Source organism: Thunnus albacares, chromosome 8 (genome assembly GCF_914725855.1).
Source record: "Thunnus albacares chromosome 8, fThuAlb1.1, whole genome shotgun sequence".
In the NCBI taxonomy this organism is placed as follows: Eukaryota; Metazoa; Chordata; class Actinopteri; order Scombriformes; family Scombridae; genus Thunnus; species Thunnus albacares.
The window spans coordinates 17279180-17302211 of NC_058113.1; the positions used below are offsets into that span (position 1 = coordinate 17279180).

Consider the following 23032-nt stretch of genomic DNA (forward strand, 5'->3'; position numbering starts at 1 on the left):
CCCACAGCAGCCAACACAAACTCCTACAACGCAACGGAAATAGTTGTGATAAATGTGTGAGTTACATAGCGGGCGAGCAGGCGTACACGATTGAAAGGTGACACCCGAGCAGAGAGAGAAGGAGAGTGCTAAACAAGAGGGGAAGAAGACAGTTTAAAGAGAAGTTGTTCACTATTGATTTTGATTGGTTTCCCAAGGCGGAAGAGTCCATGTGCTCTCTCTCTCCCCTTCCTTCACATGGATCCTTCATCATGTGCTGCTATGATTGTTTATAGCGTGACCTCCATGCAAGGATTTTAAAACCATGACAAATAAACACAGCCTGACTTCTGAATCCACCTAATTAATTATCTGAACTATCTACGGCTGTGACCTAATATTAAAATGACAGTAAATGTGTGAGCTTTGGGACCTACAACATTGTTACAACAGTCATTTGAAAGTCAAATGAATGTTTCCAAGAATCCATCCTTCACAGAAAGGTAAATTTACTTGTCATCTTGTGTGTGTTTATCTCCCTCTTGTGGCTGCTCATGGCTTCACATGACACTAAAAGCAAAAACACATCAACAATTCACAGCAGGGGGCCCTAGACACCAATTTTATCAAGATGTATTGTTTATTTTATTTCTAGTAGTTGGGGAACAAGAGCAGAGAGATCAGAAGAATCACTTTTAATACCTAATCTCAGACAATACCTTTAATCCTTTACATACTGTTTAGGTTGACCTGTTTTTACATCTTAGAGCAGTAAAAACACCCTGAACACTATTGTTTTAGTCTCAAATTGTATGACATTCCCCAAAGTGACCCAGAATATACAAAAATGGAAATATTTCAACTTTTAAAAAGGTTTTTGTGCAGCTGATACACATTTTTGTACATTCAAAAATTTAGTTGCATTCTTCACATTCAATAAATTTCATTGAAATCATGATGGATGTTATGTTCTCCTGTTTCAGATAACATAAGACCATAATATAGTGAGATTATGAATGTTTTTCTCCATAAACAATTAGTGTAAAACCTGAAGAATATACTCTCTCTGCTCCCTGAAAGCTTAATTAAGGATTAATTACACATTTATTAATGACTGATAAGGTATTAATGAATGAAAAATAGATTTGTGGTTACGAGGTTTGGTATTGAGACTATTATGGTGTGTTATTAGACTAATTATGACGGGATATTGTTAAGGGTCAGAATATAAACAGTATGTAAGGGTTCAGTAAATTACGCATGTGTTTGGATTTAAGCTTTAAATTAGCTTGACAATGATTTATTTTTTGGTAGTAACACAAATGCAAAAGGTGATTTTTTCTTTTGTATGCTCGGATTATTTTTTCCACCTAAATAATTATATTTGCTACAAACACGTTTCGTTGCTATTAATTATCTGCTATCTGGCATTATCCACAGTAGAAAAATGTGTTGTAGGTTCATAAGAAGACAATCATAAACAGTATTGATCTTTATTTATACGTCCAAAACAAAGTTCCAAAGTGATTAACGAACAAGAGAGTAAAACAACCAATTATACAAAATATAAACATAAGTATAGAAAAGCAAAAGGCCTCATTGATAAACATTTAAAATGGATTAAGTCTTACAATAAGACTGTATATGACTGTCAGCGTGAGTACAGTTCAGTTAAGTTCAAGTTTAGACAGCGAAATCACAATGGAAATCAGAAAATTCACGTCGACAAGAAGTCGCTCACTGCAGTAGTCAAAGAGAGATTTAATGAAATTTGAATTTAATTGAAATTTTAAGACAAATAAAAATGTTTGCAATGATTCCGAGATTAGTAAAATAATGACACATCAAGATTTATTTTTTCTCTCAAAATGAATCCTCGGATCACAAAGGACTCATGATAGTTTGATATCTGTTAAGCAGCTGGATATCACAACAAGTAATAATCAATCCAAAATGATTCATGAAATTCAGAGTCAACATATCGTTGGCTACGGTTACAAAATACAGCTCTGTAAGCAGCATGAACCCTCACCTGCATCGACATTTACCGACATCATCCTTTACAACCTTAAAAATTACACTTTGAATGATGTTTTCCTGGTTGAGAAAGATACAAAAAGTTTTCAAGTATGATCTAAACATCCAGGAGTTGAGACGATACAGCACTTTAGAAAACAAAGCGTATGTGAAGTGCAGCGGCAGCAACGCTTCTATTTCTGATTTGATACGACATACTGTTGTAAAATTATGAAACAACGCAATATAAGTAGGTAGATGAGCTGTACAAAAACAAAAATAATAGGTAATTTACATCTAAGAAGTGGTGCACTATATTCACATGCAATCTGTTGTTTTTTTCCACTTTTTGAAACAAAAAAAATAACTTTCACGTTCATTCTTTGTTGTGCAGTATGTTGAGGAATATGTGACACTGACAGACTGTTATACACTTAGATACATTCAGGAAGTCAAAAGTACCACAAATATCGTTGTTTGGTCTTTCGTTTGTTGACCTCCATCAGTTCAGTATATTCAGTCTCCTTGTTTCAGCAGAATAATGGGCTGCAGAAGAAGAATGGCCACCATTAGTTACAAAATACTTTATTCCTCTTGTGATATATGTAGCTGCAGTATAAAGGAAGTTGCATACCAAAGTGTTGAAATGTTGTCTGCAAATAGCTTTACTCAGCCAGTAGATCAAGAATAAGGCTATTATCTTTTCAACAAGCAGAAGAGTCATAATCAGCCCCTTGACTCCTTCATGAGGAGCGTCACGAAGCTGTGAAGGAGACAGAGAGAATGGTGGAAGTGAATACACATTTATTTTCTGTTTCAGAGAGCTGCACTCAATCACTCAGTCAACTGTAAATGATATTTTACTTTACCCAGTAAGGCCATATTGGTGCGTTAAACGAGACCGCGCAGAGAAAAACAGCTGCAATTGACCAGAAGAAGCTGATGATGTTCAGAGAGAATGACAGTTTTGTCTGGAAGGGGAAGAGAACAGTAATAATGCGGGTGTCACTGAAAAGTCACGAGGAACCAACATATTAAAAAAATTACAAAAACATTCTCTAATTTCTTTTATTACAGTTCAAACCAAGTTCACACAAACTGAATTATCAAACAAAAGGATTCACATGCAAATCCAGATGTGCAGTTTTTTTTAACACATGTTTGAAAATAACCTAAAATATCTTTGTTTGTTACAATTCTTAGCAAGTTTACAAAGAGAAATCATTTAGACACAATTCAAAGTCTAATTTCATGGCAAATGTAATTAAAACTTGATTTATGTCTGGAAGTTCTTTTAATCTCTCTTTAATATGTACTTCTACTGCTCACAACAAATAATACATAAACTTTAAATACTATACTATAATATGACTGTGTCGCTATGTTTTACTTATTTTGCAAACCCATTAACACCATATTTTGCATGAGGAAGATAAAAGATACAGAAAAATGGGTTCGGATATGTAAATCTTAATCTAAACGAAATCAAACCTATTATTTTATCTTTAACAAAAGCTGTCTTAAAGAAATTTAGAAAAAAAAATCCTGTCAGAAACATCCTAAAGAAAATCTGATTAGAAACATTAAATTACTGTACGCAGAATAATACTCTAGTCAGCACAAGCAATCATTCTCAAATTAAGGGGTTACTTCACCTATTGTAGTTAAATAATAAACTTTTTTTTCCTTAAGAAGGAGTCTGTTCAACTTTTGCCACTTTGTGAACTTTTCAGTTGCAAACAAAATGTTAATTTTCAGTTTACTTACCACGTGCATGTTTGGAGATTGTCCAGCAGCATAGGTCAGGAAACCAGAGACCACAAACTAACATATTGATAAAAACATATAAATGATTTTACACAGAAATATAATACTTAGCACACATATTAAGGGAAACAAGTTAAGATAGGATTTATTCATTGTCACAGAAGCAAAAGGAAGTACAAGAGCATAGCACGGTGAAATAAAGATATTATGCAATAAAATTAAAGACCAATAGAAATATAAAAACAATTGATTTGTACTTATGTTTTTCATTAATCATAAGAGTTTTTCACAGAATCATCCAGAATTCAAGAGTGAATTCAGTTTTTAGCTTTGAAACTGTATTTACCAGGATGCTGGGTAAAGTGTAGACCTTAATGAAGCCATCTGTAAAAATCAGACCGAGTGTGACAATAAACACACCAGCGATGGCCTGGGCTGCCTTATAAAAAAAAAGAGAAGAATACTGGATTACAATGCAGCCAAAATGAAGTCAGAATATATAAGCATCAGCCTTTAGTCATAGCTCTACCTGCATGAGAACAATTCAACTTACCCCAAGAGGTTTAGGTTTTCCCCTTATAACAAAAACCTTGTAGGAGTCTTTGAACACACAGTGAAATTTCTCCGGCATCAGTTGACCATCTCGAGCGTCTCTGAGACTCCCAAGTGGTATGGTGATGATCATTGAATCATCACATGCAAATGTGTTCTTCATTCTCCTGGGCAAGAAACATTAAAGATAATGTTAAAGCCATTCAACTCACCGACGCTCTGTTGTGGAGACTTTTTGAGACATACCTTTTGTTTTTTATTCTCTTGATTCGGACTTCAAATTGTGTGCTTTGTCAAATAGGTTCGACAAGGAAATGACCTGACACACCACACTCACACCAATTCTCTGCTCTGTCGCTAAACCCCCCCCCCCCCCCACCCCCCCCTTCCCCTCTCTCACACACACACCTACACACGAGTACACACAAACCCACAAAATGTATGCATGCGGCCTAATTCAGCAAGACTTAAAAATTGTTGCAAAGACACATAAGACCAAATTCTTTGACTTATTAATGCTTATAGATGTTAATAAAAGTGTTTTTTTGTTAAATCATAAATACTAAAACATGCAACCTCTGACAATGAGGCACAGAGGGTTGAACATGATGATATTGTAGACACCCTGGGCAGGTTGAGGAAGTTAAGGCGTGAGGTGACCTCATCTTTCGAAGTACTATCAGGGAAGTGAAAATTATGTCTAAAGAGCAAGGCACTTGGTCGAGACAGATACAGAGTAAGAAATAGAATTGGATCAAGCCGAACGTGGTAAGAACCTCAATCTAAGACCTTTATTAAAATGTTATCTTTGCATATTTGCAATACAAACCATGAATTTGCAAGCATCTCAAAGTTTGAATAGTGTTCATGTGTTTTTATAAAGAACTGTATGTGTTTCTCTGCATGTATGTTAAATGTGTTATAGAAGTCTTATAAGTAACTAAGAGTCAAGGCAACTTTTTTGTCTTGTCTCTTGCAAGCTGTTAAGGGACTGTGAAACTCATGTAGAATTATAGTGTACTCATTTGATTTGTAGATTAAATAGAAGTTTAAATATAATTAATGATGATCCAGTTTGTCCGATGAAGACTAAACTTGTTTCGTATATTTAGCCATCATGAAACTGGCTTCACAGTATAAGATCATAATTTCTGAATCCACTGATGCAATTGTGCATCAGTGGATTCAGGAATTATGATCTTATACTGAACTGTAAATGTTTTGATCTGTGAACACCTACAAATATTTAAATCTCTCATTTGACAACACAGTGAAAAGTCTTTCAGGCCAATAGCGACCTTGCTTTAACTTCAATTTAATCTTCACTATTTTTTTATTTACTGTATTATTTCTTTCCAATTTGTCCAGCTGCAGAAACAGACTGTGCTCAGGAACGACTAGAATAAAACCATATCATACAGGGTTGTCAACCATATATGGACAAAAACATAGAAACACTTGTACAGTGTGTTACTGGTTACTGCAAAGTAATACAATAGCCCTGCAATGCTACCTCACTTAAAATGTTTAGTTATTATTGACATTGCTCCTTTAATTGTTTAGGCATTTACTCAGTTCTATGATCCCTTTTGAAGCGTTACTTTGTGGTGATGATGCATTGGATCGCATTATATCAAAATGTATTTCTAATATCTTGTGCACCTTAATTACATATATGGGGTAGAAAAATATTACACCTCGCAATAAAATTCAACCCAATACAATGACACTACAACTGCAGCCTCAAACATTATCATGAAGTTAAACATTTTAAATGGTAAATAAATCATTTTAAATAGGCCCAAAATTTTTAAAGTCTGTCCTAAAACAATAGTCAGGTGTCCAAATGAACACAGACACATGTTTTTCTTGCCGTAATCATTTCTCCTGTTCACACTGACCATTAAAGGATCCCTTCATAATGCACTTTTAATGTAAATGATTGGGGACAAAATTCACAGCCCTACTTCCTTGCAAACTATGAGGCTTCAGCCATCCAAATAAGTCCAATTAGTCAATTCAATATCTTTCAAAGTTACTATTTTTAGTACCAAATTTTGATGCCAAATTTTGTTACAATCCTTCCACTGCTGCTGAACAGCAAAACACTGTCCGTCAACACATAAAGAGGGAATTTTTTACTAAGAAGACTGTAACTGTGGAAGATATCCACTTTATTTGACTAACTCAGATGGTCGAAGCCTCGTATAATCTTTAGATAAACTTTTCAATACATTTTTGCTCAAAACAAGGACTGTGGATTTTGTCCTCCGCCACTAACATAGAAAGCGCATTTGGAGGGGATCTTCTAATGGTCACTATGAACAGGAGGAATGATTACAGTGAGCAAAACCTGTTTCATTGTATATTGGCACCTGGTCACTGTTTTAAGACAGACTTCAAAATTTCTGAACCGATCCTTTAAAGACTACGGCAGCGTACAAGGCTAAAGGAGAAATTGATTGCAGTAAAACTTGATGAGTTGTGATTATAAGTCATGAGGAACACCATCATCCTTCCAGATCAGAGAAGCACCATGGCCTGTGCCGATGTTGACATGGACATCCAAGGAGATTACGATGAGCCAGGCGAGGCAATGTCGCTGATACAATATTACCAAGCTACAGAAATCATACCAGATAAGCAAGGACCGCTGCATAACCTGCTGCAGAAACAACCTGCTGTGTTGGGGGTAAGAACGACAAATACAACATCAACACTTGTGATGCAATGCCATGCAGCAGCCATGAAATATGGTGTCAAAGTGGTTATGAAGGTTTTTGACAGTCTCACAAATTTATTTTGACAGAGTGAGCTCCAAAAGGGTCCCACAAAGTCTTACAAATCTGATCTGTATATGGATTTGCAGTACATAGCACAAGAGCAATGCTTAACACTTTACAAAAGCTCACATTTACCCTCTTACACACACACAACCTGATGGTGTACACTTCTCATCAGGGGGAGGTTGCTCAAGGACACTTCAGCATGTAGTTAGGAAGAGCTATCGAACCACCGACCCTGCAATTACTGGACAACATACTCTACCTGAGTTACTGCTCTGTTTTAAAATACAACACTACAAACTACTGTCTCAAAAGGTTTCTCACCCCAGAACAAATATTGAATATTATAACGTAAGGATTAATTTCAGGGATCTTGCATTATATCATATGATATTTTATGAGTATTAATTTGATTGTAGTAGATGTGAGAGTAACATGCAACTTACAAATTAGTTTGTAACTTACAGTTAGTCAAAGGAAAAGGGAAGTAAGGTTTTCTTTCCCCCTCACATACATTGCTACTCAGTATCATACATGGTTTACCTTGCAAAGACTTAAGTCCAAGCATACTGATACCTAATATTTGACTCATTCCTTTGTGTGACTTTGTGATTGAATGTCTAAAAAATATATTTACAATACAGTTCATGGAAGATGTCACAGAAAGACTAGAAATGAAGTAAAGAAGGGTATTCAAAATAACGTGCAGATAGTATGGGCAGTAACAACAGGAAATGCTTGGTCGAGGGGTTTTTGTGGTAACATGATTCTACTTCTTAAAAGGTCGTAAAAGCTGAAGTTTCACAGTTACAGCGTGTGCAAGTTACAGCGTGTGCACAGTATACACAAAGGTAAAATCACTGGGTGGTGTTTGTTCATTTAGACAGTGTTTATTAGTATGATTAGGATGAAAATATATCTCATTTTCTGAATCCAACAATAATCACAAATTGATTACATCATGTATTCACATTTTATACCGATAGTTTAAGTATATTTTATTTTTTTGTGTTACTGATTTTATCTTAATGTGTTTATGTGGTTTTGCCCTTCCAGTACGGACACACACATTGTCATGAATTCATGCATGAAAATAATACTCATAATGAACTATTGTTGTTGTATTTAGGTATGCACAAGATGAAGATACTTCTTCATGTACATTTTAAACTCTCCTGTATTTATTCTGCATGAAGTAATTCATGCATTAATACAAGTCAGTGCGTGCACCCTTTTTGTTTACAGAGTGGACTGTATAATCTTATGTACATAATCAAATCATACTACTTTTACTGACATGTGAGTGTATCATTTATTAGTCTCTGTGCCCCTGTCAGTCCCTGCAGATGATGAGCGGTGTTTTCAGTGTTGGAGTGGGAATTCTTTTTGCTGCAACGCAGGGGATGGACCAATCTCTTTTCACTCTATTCAGAGTTTCCCACCTGACCGGAATACTTGTAAGTCTTTGCTCAAACAAGAACTAAATTGTAAAACTCATGCACTGAGTAAAGCAGATGAATTTATAAAAGAATTCTTAACAAAGTGTGACAATGTGCTGATACTTTTAGTCAGTGTGTATAGCCGACTCTAAGCTGTGTTCTCTTCCTCCTCAGTTCATCGTCGCTGGAGTTGTGTCCAACCTGTTGTTCAAATATCCAGGATTACTACATGTAAGTAAAACTCAATAGACACCTGACGAATAATACATTACAGCTAGTGAAGATGATTTTTAGTGTAATCAATTAATTAGATTCATTATTTCAAAATTAATGTGTGACTCTTGTTCCAGTTGTCCCTCACCGTTAACTGTGGCTGCATTATTGTAGCTGCAATTGCAGCTTGTCTGATCACTGTTGACCTGGTTCGTTGGAATCCAAACAATGAACATCATTTGAAGGTAAGACCATGTCAAGCATATAAACATGATACACTACTACTTTTGGGTGATTATTTAGAAAACTGTATTTACATAAATTTGCTAATATAATGTATTCTTGGTGATTTTTGTGTTTCTACCAGATGGAGGTGATGGAACTTTGTGTGTTGTTACTGGAAGTCGTACTCTCTGCAATCCTCTGCTTCTGGTTCTCTAAAGAGAAACGTGCCAAATCACCATGATCGGTTAAAAAATACTTGTTTCATTTGCACAGCGGTTTGAGAATTTATTCTTTAAATAAAGTGTTTGCATTTAGAGTGAACAATGGGCTGTATATAAGTTAAGATACTGTATTAGCACAAGTTTTTTTGTACATCAAGTGTGACTTTCTGTTCGTTGTCAGTCTATATTGCAGTTATAACGCCTGCTGAAAAGCCTGGGCTGTGGTCTGTTGTTTGACTGACGATGAGAACATGAGACTTGTGGTAAACATGTCAGCTTCTCTAATGTGAAGAAAAAAAAACATTCTTTATCCTCTTTACCCTCTACATCTCTTTTTTTAACGGTAGTGGTGGGTGTGAGCTGCTCAGTCTCTCCATTTGCAAAGGTTTGTGTGTGTGGTTTCACATATGTGCTTTTTTATCAGTGGAAATATCTGCAACTTTCTTTTCAGCTGCATTCACACCTTCAGCTGGTTTCACATATAGAACACTGGCCACTGGTGGAAATATTTCATTTCATCTCAAAGTAAACTGTGGCGAATAAAAGAATGCAACAACATCTTTGAAACATTTTAATCATCTGTACAAATGTGTCATAACACAGACTGGAGACAAAAGAAATGTGACAGCACAACATTGTCTGGATCGATGTGCCTGCTATTGTTTTTGTTTTGTAAAATACATAATAAAAAAAACTCATCTACAATATAAACACTGATTCATACCTATTCATTAAAACAAACTTTACAGACCAGAGGCGTACCATCGTGACAGTGTGTATTATATGTCAATTTCCAATTTACAGGATCATAATGAAATGTCATGTCATGCTTGAGCTTCATCCATTAAAATCTTAGTGCTCGGAAGCTGGACTCTCGTTCTCATCTCTTTACTGCTGTGGCATCAAGTAGCATTCAGGTTGAGGACTTCACAGCTATGATGAAATAAAGAAAAAAGGAAAACAAAGGGTTTTAGAAAAAATAAAACTTTTCTACACATTATGCACTCAAAATATGTTACTTGAGACAGCATTCAATATTAAGAATGTCATTAAATTAAAGGAGCCAATTAAACACCTTTTTAGGATGTAAAACGGCATTAAACAACTGAAAATTTTAACGATTAAAGGTTCTGTCACATCAGTAAATTCCATGGTTAGGGTTACATTTCAGTAATGACCAGGCACCGATGTTGAATACAACATCAACAAAGTGAATAAAATGTGGCTCCAACTGTCTTTCTGAGCTAAAATGTTGTATGAAGGACATAGAAAGTATCAGATTGACTCTATTTTCGGGTGGGGTTATTCTAGATGCTCTACTCTGGCAGTGGAGCACGTAATGTATTTTACCGATACGCTACTTTTGTCAAAGCAGGTGCACGTACAGAGTCCTTGAAATGTATAATAAATAATAAATAAGTTCAAGCCCGTCAGATTTCTATAACTTTATACTAAATAACTGTATCACTGTGGTATTTACAAATGACAAGACACTGAACTTTACTTTTATCACTGACTGGAGCTTGAAGAATAAATAAAGAATGTCGTTTTTACTTAAAGTAACACAAGCAGGCAGCAGTTGAGGTTTGGGGGAAGCTGTTTTACTGAGAAACTGTTTTTAGTAGTTAAAAATGCAAAAAAAGAGGAAATACTTTTTATCTATCTGCCAAAAGGAGTAAAACACATGCATATTTCTTTACTCTTGTAGGAGTCTTTGAACACACAGTGAGGTTTAAGTTTTTATGTATTTCTTTACACTCTTTGAATAGTACTTCAACTGACAGATTTTTTTGTATTCAACAATATTTTGTATTTTTTCCTTCTGTTGGTCCTACCGATTAATTTTTGTTAGGTGGGAAATATGAAAACAGAGCGATTTTAAGTTTTTTATTGCCGTTTAGGCTTTTACAATAAAGTACAACACTTAAATTCTCCAGGTCATCCAATTTAATATTGCTGTATGCACTTTATTAGTTTGTGCATTTAATATTTTGGTTTAATTTTGTTATGCAGTGTTATCTTTCTGAAATACAGATAATTGTTCCCTATTGGGTGAATATGAACAAACAAAGAACACAGGCATCTACAGAAAATTGTTTTAACCCTAAATGCATTCCAAAACACCAAAAACAAAAGCTGTAACACAGCATGCATGTGTTCACACATAAAGCTTGTGTGGTGTTTTCAGAAATTTCACCCTTATGTCAAACGGATGCACAGAGGAAAATGAGACACGAAGAGAACCAAGAGGGAAACACAAAGGAGAACAGTCAGAAGTTTACAAAACAAGCCACCCATCAGGAGGAGAAAACCTCTACACCCATCAGGACACACTGCCATGCAGAACACAACACAGCCACCAGTTCACAATCACATGTTGCCACGTGTAGTTCCTCACAGTTATTAACGAGGCTGTGAAGGGAACAACAAAGATGTCCACTCTGGTGACACCGATTACTTACTGAGCTAAAAACCCCTCAGCTTTGAGTCAGACCACTGTAGAGAGGCCTACTGCTATATGAGAGGTCTTGCTCTGGTAAAAACAGAACAGCAGAAAGGTAGTGAGTGAAACTGAAGTTGCAACTGTTCTCTTCCACTTGCCTTCGAGGCCTCAGAGTCCGCAGGCTTAATCCAATTTATAACATACCAGATGGTACCATTAATTAGTTCTTCTACGCTGGTCACAAATTGCCAGTCAGTCTAATCAGCTTGTGTAGTTTTCTGCATTATAAGTATGCTGTTGAGAATGAAAGCCCTACATTTAAATCAATGTGTGAAATGTGAGAAAATGACAGTTTTGTCTGGAAGGGAAACAGTAATGATGCAGATGTCACTGAAAAGTCATGAAAATTAAAATATATATATATATATATATATATATATATATATATATATATATATATATATATATATATATATATATATAAACATTCTCTAATTTCTCTTATTACATTACAAACCAAGTTCACACAAACTGTGATTAAATGATCAAATAAAAGGATTCACATGCAAATCCAGATGTGCAGTTGTTTTTTTTTGACACATCTCTCCTACATCATCTGTTTGAAAATAACCTAAAAATATGTTTGTTGGTTACAATCCTTCATTTATCGATACAAGTTTACCACGAGAAATCATTTAGACACAATTCAAAGTCTAATTTAATGGCAAATGTAATTAAAACTTGATTTATGTCTGGAAGTTCTCTTAATCTCTCTTTAATATGTACTTCTACTGCTCACAACAAATAATAAATAAACTTTAAATACTATACTATAATATGACTGTGTTGCTATGTTTTACTTATTTTGCAAACCCATTAACACCATATTTTGCATGAGGAAGATAAAAGATACAGAAAAATAAGTTTGGATATGTAAATCTTAATCTAAATGAAATGAAAGAGTTGTTTTAAAGAAATTTAGAAAGAAAATCCTGTCAGAAACATCCTAAAGAAAATCTGATTAGAAACATTAAATTACTGTACGCAGAATAATACTCATCTATTGTAGTTAAATAATTAACTTTTTTTCCTTAAGAAGGAGTCTGTTCAACTTTTGCCACTTTGTGAACTTTTCAGTTGCAAACAAAATGTTAATTTTCAGTTTACTTACCACGTGCATGTTTGGAGATTGTCCAGCAGCATAGGTCAGGAAACCAGAGAGCACAAACTAACATATTGATAAAAACATATAAATGATTTTACACAGAAATATAATACTTAGCACACATATTGAGGGAAGTAAGTTAAGATAAGCTTTATTAATTCACAGAAGCAAAAGGAAGTACAAGAGCATAGCATGGTGAAGAAAAGATATTATGCAATAAAATTAAAGACCAATAGAAATATAAAAACAATTGATTTGTACTTATGTTTTTCATTAATCATAAGAGTTTTTCACAGAATCATCCAGAATTCAAGAGTGAATTCAGTTTTTAGCTTTGAAACTGTATTTACCAGGAGGCTGGGTAAAGTGTAGACCTTAATGAAGCCATCTGTTTGGGTAAAAATCAGACCGAGTGTGATAACAAACACACCAGCGATGGCCTGGGCTGCCTTATAAAAAAAGAGAAGAATACTGGATTACAATGCAGTCAAAATGAAGTCAGAATATATAAGCATCAGCCTTTAGTCATAGCTCTACCTGCATGAGAACAATTCAACTTACCCCAAAAGGCTTAGGTTTTCCCCTTATAACAAAAACCTTGTAGGAGTCTTTGAACACACAGTGAAATTTCTCCGGCATCAGTTGACCATCTTGAGCGTCCCTAAGACTCCCAAGTGGTATGGTGATGATCATTGAATCATCACATGCAAATGTGTTCTTCATTCTCCTGGGCAAGAAACATTAAAGTTCTCTAATTTCTTTTCTTACAGTACAAACCAAGTTCAGACAAACTGTGGTGAATGGTCAAATAAAAGGAAATAACCTGGCACACCAATTCTCTGCTATGTCTCTAACTCTTTCTCTTGTAAGGACACATAAGACCAAATACTTAGTCTTCTTAATGCTCATAAATGTTAATAAAAGTGTTTTTTGGTTAAATCATAAATAATAAAACCCACAACCTCTGACAATAAGGCACAGAGGGTTGAACATAATGATATTGTAGACACCCTGGGCAGGTTGAGGAAGTCAAGGCATAAAGTGACGTCATCTTTCAAAGTGTTCGCAGGGAAGCGAAAATCATGCCTAAAGAGCGAGGCACTTGTTTGAGACAGATGCAGAGTAAGAAATAGAATTGGATCAAGTTGAACGTGGTAAGAATCCCAATCTAAGACCTTTAATAAATGTTATATTTGCATATTTGCAATAGGGACTATATATTTGCAAGCATCTCAAAGTTTGCATACAGTGTCTGTGTGTTTCTCTGCATGTATGTTAAATGTGTCATCTAAGAAACACTAAAATATTTATAAGTTACCAAGATTCAAGGCAACTTTTTGTGTTTGAAAAACTCATGTAGAATTATAGTGTACTCATTTGATTTGTAGATTAAAATGTGAAGTTTAAATATCATTAATGATGATCCAGTTTGTCTGATGAAGACAACTTGTTCTGTATATTTAGCCATCATGAAACTGGCTTCACAGTATAAGATCATAATTTCTGACTCCACTGATACACAATTGCATCAGTGGATTCAGGAATTATGATCTTATACTGAACTGTAAATGTTTTGATCTGTAAACACCTACAAATGTTTAAATCTCTCATTTGACAACACAGTGAAAAGTCTTTCAGGCCAACAGTGACCTTGCTTTATATTATATTGAAATGTATTTCTAAGATCTTGTGCACCTTAATTATATATATGGGGTAGAAAAATATTACACCTCACAATAAAATTCAACCCAATACAATGACACTACAACTACAGCCTCAAACATTATCATGAAGTTAAACATTTTAAATGGTAAATAAATAATTTTAAATAGGTCCAACATTTTTAAAGTCTGTCCTAAAACAATAGTCAGGTGTCCAAATGAACACAGACACATGTTTTTCTTGCTGTAATCATTCCTCCTGTTCACACTGACCATTAAAGGATCCCTTCATAATGCACTTTTAATGTAAATGATTGGGGACAAAATTCACAGCCCTACTTCTGTGCAAACTATGAGGCTTCAGCCATCCAAATTAGTTCAATTAGTCAATTCAATATCTTTCAAAGTTACTATTTTTAGTAGCAAATTCCTTCTTTTGTTACAGTCCTTCCACTGCCGCTGAACAGCAAAACACTGTCCATCGACACATAAAGAGGGAATTTTTTAATAAGAATACTGTACCTGTGGAAGATATCCACTTTATTTGACTAACTCAGATGGTTGAAGCCTCATATTATCTCAAGATAAACTTTTAAATACAATTTCACTCAAAACAAGGACTGTGGATTTTGTCCCCCGCCACTTACATAGTAAGCGCATTTGGAGGGGATCTTCTAATGGTCACTATGAACAGGAGGGATGATTACAGTGAGCAAAACCTGTTTCATTGTATATTGACACCTGGCTACTGTTTTAAGACAGACTTCAAAAATTGTGAACCGATCCTTTAAGGCTACTGCAGTGTGCAAGGCTAAAGGAGAAATTATTTGCAGTAAAACTTGATGAGTTGTGATTATAAGTCATGAGGAACACCATCATCCTTCCAGATCAGAGAAGCACCATGGCTTGTGCCGATGTTGACATGGATATCCAAGGAGATTACGATGAGCCACTCAGTCCAGGTGAGAGAACGCTGCCACCGATACAATATTACCAAGCTACAGAAATCATAGGATTTTAAGTGTTCAATTATACAAAGACTCCATTGGTTTTAGAGTAGTGTTGCTAGCCTGTGACCAGGTTGTTAAACAGTAAATTATATGGGAAATGACCATGGAATGCATGTACATCTTAGCTGCTTCGGTTGACAAGTAATTGCGAATGAACCTGAAATTTGAAAGATTGAATTTGACCCGGTTACAGACCTTTTTCACCTGAGCCTTGAAAGAAAGTTTGGAATCAATCAGAACTCCAAGGTACTTGTATTCAGATACGACCTGCAGCCTCTCCCCTGACACAAAGATATCTGGCTTTACACTAGAACTGTTTGTCTCTGGTGAAAAACATGCATACTGTTTTAGACACATTTAGTTGCAAACAGCATTGCTTTAATCATGCTGTTAAATGAGCCATGGAGTTTGTGAGTTCATTCGCAACTTGTGTCATGCTGCCATCATGTACATAAATTACAGTGTCATCTGCATACATTTGGATATTGGTGTCAGGACATACAGATGGGAAGTCATTGATATATAATGTAAATAGCAGTGGGCCTAGGATTTATCCTTGTGGGACACCTGTGGACAGACAAAGGGCAGCTGATTGATGATTCTGTACTTGGACATACTGAGATCAATTTAACAAATATGATTCTTTCCATTTAAGTGTATCTGAAGAATAAATGAAACTAGATAACTTAGACATGTGAATTCTATGACTAACAGTATCAAATGCCTTCTTGTGATAATGCCACCTTTATCCACTAGAGATTTGATTTTTCTGTGAAAAAAAAGTTGGTTGTCTCAGTTGAATAATTGGCTCTGAAGCCAAATTGCATTAGGTGCAGGGCGAAAGGGCTAGTGTTCAGATGGCAAATGGTTTGTTCAGCTAGTACTTTCTCTGCAACCTTTGATACTGTAGGTAGGATGCTGATAGGCCTGTAATTGCAGGTAGAAAGGGGATCTCCACTTTTGAATATTGGAACAACAACAGTGGACTTCCACACACTTGGAAACATTCCCTGAGAAATTGAGAGGTTAATAATTTTGGTAATAGTGTAACATGAGGATTCGATAGGTGGTAATCTGACACTCTTCATAAGAAAAAATAGCATGATGGAGACAGGTGACTTCTTAAGCAGCACTTTTACTCTAGCTCCCGGCATCAGAGTCATAACAACAACACTTCCTCGTCTCTAAGGCACATGTGACTAAAACAACCAATCATAGGCTAGACTGAGGCAGATCCAACTGTAATGAGGTAAAACCACAGAAGCAGATTCAATACTGTTTCAACCTTCACAGGATGCTGATGTAAATATTTGAACCTGTAAATGTGTAAATAATACAGCACAGATATATAAATAATTAACTGTGTAAACATTGTAAATATATATTTTGTGAATTAACTTGAATGTATAAATTAACTTCACTTTTAAACCTTACAATAGGATTAGTTAGCTTAAGAGATCTAATCATTCTGGTAACCTCTGATTCAGTGACATTGCTTATGCTGAAAGCTGGTTCCATTGTATTGTAACTGGACAAGCATTTGTGTACTCAGATGAAAAACATTGTGCAAGGGTAGCTACAGAATCAATAAAGTAGTGGTTAAGAGCTTCCACTACTTCCCCTGGATTGTGTAAGCTTTCAATTTACTTCAAGCAGTTTCCTTTCTTTATTGTGATGTCCTGTTAGTTTTTTTTACTGGTTCCAGATAATTTTAGAATTACCTCTTGCCTTTTCGATAATGGTCAAGAAAATATCTTCCTTAGTTTTGCAACCTTGCAAAGACTTAAATCAAGGCATTACTGATACAGAATATTTTAGTCATTCTTTTGTGTGACTTTGTGATTGAATGTCTAAAAAATATATTTACAATACAGTTCATGCAAGATGTCACAGAAAGACTGGAGGTGAGGTAAAGAAGGGTATTCAAAATAACCGTGCACATAGTATGGACAGTAACAACAGAAAACGCTTGGTCAAGGGGTTTTTGTGGTAACATGATTCTACTTCTTAAAAGGTCGTAAAAGCTGAAGTTTCACATGTACAACATGTGCACAATATACATTTGTTCATTTAGTGTTTTATACATCATGTATTCACATTTTATACTGATAGTTTAAGTTTATTTTATTTCTTTGTGTTACTGATTTTATCTTAATGTGTTTATGTGGTTTTGCCCTTCCGATACCAACACGCACATTGTCATGAATTCATGCATGAAAGTAATACTCATAATGAACTATTGTTGTTGCATTTAGGTATGCACAAGATAAAGATACTTCTTCATGTACATTTTGAATTCTCCTGCATTTATACCACATGAAGTAATTTATGCATTAATACATGTCAGTACGTGCACCCTTTTTGTATACTCTGAAGCTGAGTTTATATGTGAATCTCATGTTTACTGCATATATTAAGTTTACACTGCGGACTGTACAGTCTTATGTAAATAATAGAATCATCAACTTTTACTGACATGTGAGTGTATCATTTATTAGTCTCTGTGCCCCTGCCAGTCCCTGCAGATGATGAGCGGTGTTTTCAGTGTTGGAGTGGGAATTCTTTTTGCAGGAGATCAACAGTCTCTTTTCACTCTATTCAGAGTTTCCCACCTCACCGGAATACTTTGTAAGTCTTTGCTCAAACAAGAACTAAATTGTAAAAATCATACACTGAGTAAAGCAGATGAATTTATAAAAGAACTCTTAACAAAGTGTGACAATGTGCTGATACTTTTAGTCAGTGTGTATAGCCGACTCTAAGCTGTGTTCTCTTCCTCCTCAGTTCATCGTCGCTGGAGTTGTGTCCAACCTGTTGTTCAAATATCCAGGATTACTACATGTAAGTAAAACTCGATAGACACCTGACGAATAATACATTACAGCTAGTGAAGATGATTTTTAGTGTAATCAATTAATTAGATTCATTATTTCAAAATTAATGTGTGACTCTTGTTCCAGTTGTCCCTCAACATTAACTGTGGCTGCATTATTGTAGCTGCAATTGCAGCTTATATGATCACTGTTGACCTGGCTGATTGGAATCCAGACAATGAACATCATTTGAAGGTAAGACCATGTCAAGCATATAAACATGATACACTACTACTTTTGGGTGATTATTTAGAAAACTGCATTTACATAAATTTGCTAATATAATGTATTCTTGGTGATTTTTGTGTTTCTACCAGATGGAGGTGATGGAACTTTGTATGTTGTTACTGGAAGTCGTACTCTCTGCAATCCTCTGCTTCTGGTTCTCTAAAGAGAAACATGCTGAATCACCATGATCGGTTAAAAATGACTTGTTTCATTTGCACAGCGGTTTGAGAATTTATTCTTTAAATAAAGTGTTTGCATTTAGAGTGAACAATGGGCTGTATATAAGTTAAGATACTGTATTAGCACAAGTTTTTTTGTACATCAAGTGTGACTTTCTGTTCATTGTCAGTCTATATTGCAGTTATAACGCCTGCTGAAAAGCCTGGGCTGTGGTCTGTTGTTTGACTGACAATGAGAACATGTGAGACTTGTGGTAAACATGTCAGCTTCTCTAATGTGAAGAAAAAAAAACATTCTTTATCCTCTTTACCCTCTACATCTCTTTGTGTAATGGTAGTAGCGGGTGTCAGTGCTGCTCAGTCTCTCTATTTGCAAAGGTTTGTGAGTGTGGTTTCACATGAGTGCTTTTTTATCAGTGGAAATTTTTGTGAAAATTTTTTTTTTTTTTTTTTCAGCTGCATTCAAATCTTCAGCCGGTTTCACATACAGAACGCTGGCCACTGGTGGAAATACTTTATTTCAAGTAAACTGTGGCAAATAAAAGAATGCAACAACATCTTTGAAACATTTTAATCATCTGTACAAATGTGTCATAACACAGACTGGAGACAAAAGAAATGTGACAGCACAACATTGTCTGGATCGATGTGCCTGCTATTGTTTTTGTTTTGTAAAATACATAATAAAAAAAACTCATCTACAATATAAACACTGATTCATACCTATTCATTAAAACAAACTTTACAGACCAGAGGCGTACCATCATGACAGTGTGTATTATATGTCAATTTCCAATTTACAGGATCATAATGAAATGTCATGTCATGCTTGAGCTTCATCCATTAAAATCTTAGTGCTCGGAAGCTGGACTCTCGTTCTCATCTCTTTACTGCTGTGGCATCAAGTAGCATTCAGGTTGAGGACTTCACAGCTATGATGAAATAAAGAAAAAAGGAAAACAAAGGGTTTTAGAAAAAATAAAACTTTTCTACACATTATGCACTCAAAATATTTTACTTGAGACAGCATTCAATATTAAGAATGTCATTAAATTAAAGGAGCCAATTAAACACCTTTTTAGGATGTAAAACGGCATTAAACAACTGAAAATTTTAACGATTAAAGGTTCTGTCACATCAGTAAATTCCATGGTTAGGGTTATATTTCAGTAATGACCAGGCACCAATGTTGAATACAACATCAACAAAGTGAATAAAATGTGGCTCCAAATGTCTTTCTGAGCTAAAATGTTGTATGGAGGACATAGAAAGTATCAGATTGACTCTATTTTCGGGTGGGGTTATTCTAGATGCTCTACTCTGGCAGTGGAGCACGTAATGTATTTTACCGATGTGCTACTTTTGTCAAAGCAGGTGCACGTACAGAATCCTTGAAATATATTTAAAAGTTTAAGTCCGTAAGACTTCTATAACTTTATACTAAATAACTGTATCACTGTGGTATTTACAAATGACAAGACACTGAACTTTACTTTTATCACTGACTGGAGCTTGAAGAATAAATAAAGAATGTCGTTTTTACGTAAAGTAACACAAGCAGGCAGCAGTTGAGGTTTGGGGGAAGCTGTTTTACTGAGAAACTGTTTTTAGTAGTTAAAAATGCAAAAAAAGAGGAAATACTTTTTATCTATCTGCCAAAAGGAGTAAAACACATGCATATTTCTTTACTCTTGTAGGAGTCTTTGAACACACAGTGAGGTTTAAGTTTTTATGTATTTCTTTACTCTCTTTGAATAGTACTTCAACTGACAAATTTTTTTGTATTCAACAATATTTTGTATTTTTTTCCTCCTGTTGGTCCTACCGGTTAATTATTGGTTTATGTATCTACAGGTGGGAAATACAAAAACAGAGCGATCTTAAGTTTTTTATTGCTGTTTAGGCTTTTACAATAAAGTACAACACTTAAGTTCTCCAGGTCATCAATTTAATATTGCTGTTTGCACTTTAACAGTTTGTGCATTTAATATTTTAGTATAATTTTGTTATGCAGTGTTATCTTTCTGAAATACAGATAATTGTTCCCTATTGGGTGAATATGAACAAACAAAGAACACAGGCATCTACAGAAAATTGTTTTAACCCTAAATGCATTCCAAAACACCAAAAACAAAAGCTGTTGCACAGCATGCATGTGTTAACACATAAAGCTTGTGTGGTGTTTTCAGAAATTTCACCCTTATGTCAAACGGATGCACAGAGGAAAATGAGACAAGAAGAGAACCAAGAGGGAAACACAAAGGAGAACAGTCAGAAGTTTACAAAACAAGCCACCCATCAGGAGGAGAAAACCTCTACACCCATCAGGACACACTGCCATGCAGAACACAACACAGGCACCAAATCACATGTCCACACAGATTAGTATTCAGGCCACGGGTAGTTCCTCACAGTTGTTAATGAGGCTGTGAAGGGAACAACAAAGATGTCCACTCTGGTGACACCGATTACTTACTGAGCTAAAAACCCCTCAGCTTTGAGTCAGACCACTGTAGAGAGGCCTACTGCTATATGAGAGGTCTTGCTCTGGCAAAAACAGAACAGCAGAAAGGTAGTGAGTGAAACTGAAGTTGCAACTGTTCTCTTCCACTTGCCTTCGAGGCCTCAGAGTCTGCAGGCTTAATCCAACTTATAACATACCAGATGGTATCAATAATTAGTTCTTCTACGCTGGTCACAATTTGCCAGTCAGTCTAATCAGCTTGTGTAGTTTTCTGTATGCTGTTGAGAATGAAAGCGCCACATTTAAATCAATGTGTGAATGAAAAGAAAAATTAGGTGTCTAAAGACTTTTGCAGATGACTGTCTTGTCTTCATGAGGCATGGGTTCATGTTCAATGAACAGTGACTATGACAGCTTTGACTAGTCTTTGGCTTAATCAACAGATTAGAAATACAAATCTTAAATCTCTTTCTATGACAGATAACATTTGCTGTCCACAGTGAACTTCTTCACACAGACAGTGAAGACTCAAACACAATTTTAAAAATCAATCATCATAGCCAAATTGTGGTTATAATTATGCTTTAAAATTACATAACATGCTCCTGGCGTCAGGCTTCTTTAGATATATAATCACTAATGTTTTTGAAAGTGTTCAAATTTTTCTAATCACTGTCCTTTAACCTCTATTGTCTTTGTTTGTGTATGACTGCAAATGCAAAAACCACATTAAAAAAGCAGGAGCGATATGATGATATGCGGCACCGATGTTACTCTCTAAGTTGATGTTTTGACAACCACTTATCTTCTCTTCAGAACTTAAAGGAGTATCATTATCTTTCTATTATCCTCAAGAACAAAATTATCCAAACAGAATAAACAAGCAAAATGAATAAACATATGAAAAATGTATGTATTATTACATTACTGCCATATATTACCAGTGAGTCAGTGAGTATATGGTACACTCTGGGGTTAATTTACCACACTACTAGAAGTAAATCAGGCTTAAAGAGACATGTAAAATCAATAGGAAAACATTCAGTGCATTATTGGGTAAATTTCAACCTTTTCATAAAAACCTAACTATAAAAATGTTTACAAGAGCAATGAAGAGGTGATGTTATTCAGTTCAACAATTACACCAAAAAAATCAGAGAAATAATAAAAAGAGGGTAAAAGGACAACAGATATTAATAGTGTTAAAAGAAAAAACAGTTGTAGTGCATCATGTGGTTAATTACCCATGACTCTTAATAACATCTGGGTTAGAAAGAGAAACACATGTTTAACCTTTGAACACAGCATGTTCTAAGGTCAAATGTTCCTGCTTCTGTGTGGTATAAAGCCACAAAATATAAATGTGTGTCACCGCAGCTAAACCTCCTCTGATAATTCTTAAAATACTCTCTCATGAAACAACATCATATCATTTAAAGTATAAGAGGAAGATAAGGATCAAACACTCACTGCTGTGATGAACTTGGTGCCTTGGGGTTCGAGATCTTCATCTTTCTGGAATATCGAAGGAGATGCCATGGAGGAGGGAGGTGTGGAGGAGCACAGGAAGGAAGAGGGCTCATTGTTGTTGTAGGAGTCCATGACGATGGCGGGGTGCCCGGGTATGGTGAGGGTACTCAGCCCTGTTACACTGTCACTGGAGGTGCACTGGGAGGATGTCTCTGAGCTCTCAGTTACTGTCACAGAATATATAGACAAAAGTACAGTTCTTTAATGCTGGATGCTGTGAGACATCAGTTAACACCACATGCAACATAGAAATCCATTTATTCCCTATTAAGGCAAGTGTT

General features: G+C 35.4%; 3 protein-coding genes and 2 long non-coding RNA genes across 9 annotated transcripts in view; 1 reads left to right on the forward strand and 4 right to left on the reverse strand.

Annotated features, from left to right (window-relative positions):
- Positions 1–398: 398 nt before the first annotated feature.
- si:ch211-269k10.4 (uncharacterized protein LOC100150242 homolog) lies at positions 399–19467 on the forward strand. 3 transcript variants are annotated; one of them, XM_044358442.1, is made up of 6 exons: positions 399–482; positions 6837–7006; positions 8438–8557; positions 8714–8770; positions 8890–8997; positions 9120–9909. In XM_044358442.1, the coding sequence occupies exons 1-6, from the start codon at positions 452–454 to the stop codon at positions 9216–9218; spliced, it is 585 nt and encodes a 194-aa protein (XP_044214377.1). In that variant the 5' UTR covers positions 399–451; the 3' UTR covers positions 9219–9909. The 3 variants fall into 3 exon arrangements, with proteins under 3 accessions (XP_044214377.1, XP_044214379.1, XP_044214378.1); XM_044358444.1 differs by lacking the exons at positions 399–482; positions 8890–8997; positions 9120–9909 and adding exons at positions 5013–5082; positions 18438–18545; positions 18668–19467; XM_044358443.1 differs by lacking the exon at positions 399–482 and adding an exon at positions 5013–5082.
- On the reverse strand, positions 1019–4825 carry LOC122986925. The gene is made up of 7 exons (XM_044358445.1): positions 4561–4825; positions 4316–4481; positions 4109–4201; positions 3763–3819; positions 2888–2966; positions 2630–2763; positions 1019–2541 (listed from the first exon to the last, which is right to left on the reverse strand). The coding sequence occupies exons 2-7, from the start codon at positions 4475–4477 to the stop codon at positions 2512–2514; spliced, it is 555 nt and encodes a 184-aa protein (XP_044214380.1). The 5' UTR covers positions 4478–4481; positions 4561–4825; the 3' UTR covers positions 1019–2511.
- On the reverse strand, positions 9757–11842 carry LOC122986926. The gene is made up of 2 exons (XR_006404412.1): positions 11661–11842; positions 9757–10131 (listed from the first exon to the last, which is right to left on the reverse strand). It is a non-coding gene; the product is annotated as an uncharacterized LOC122986926 (long non-coding RNA).
- Positions 12551–13529, reverse strand: LOC122986928. Its single transcript, XR_006404414.1, has 3 exons — positions 13368–13529; positions 13157–13255; positions 12551–12869 (listed from the first exon to the last, which is right to left on the reverse strand). It is a non-coding gene; the product is annotated as an uncharacterized LOC122986928 (long non-coding RNA).
- Positions 19315–23032, reverse strand: part of zgc:158766 (uncharacterized protein LOC100009641 homolog) — a 29867-nt gene continuing 26149 nt past the window's right edge. For 2 of the 3 annotated variants that reach the window (XM_044358437.1, XM_044358435.1), the window contains exons 22-24: positions 22692–22918; positions 21234–21304; positions 19315–19689 (exon numbers count right to left, since the gene is read on the reverse strand). In XM_044358437.1, coding sequence (XP_044214372.1) covers positions 21260–21304; positions 22692–22918 — 272 coding nt within the window. In that variant the 3' untranslated portion in view covers positions 19315–19689; positions 21234–21259. The remainder of the gene's footprint in view (positions 19690–21233; positions 21305–22691; positions 22919–23032) is intronic. The other variant, XM_044358436.1, reaches the window with a different exon arrangement.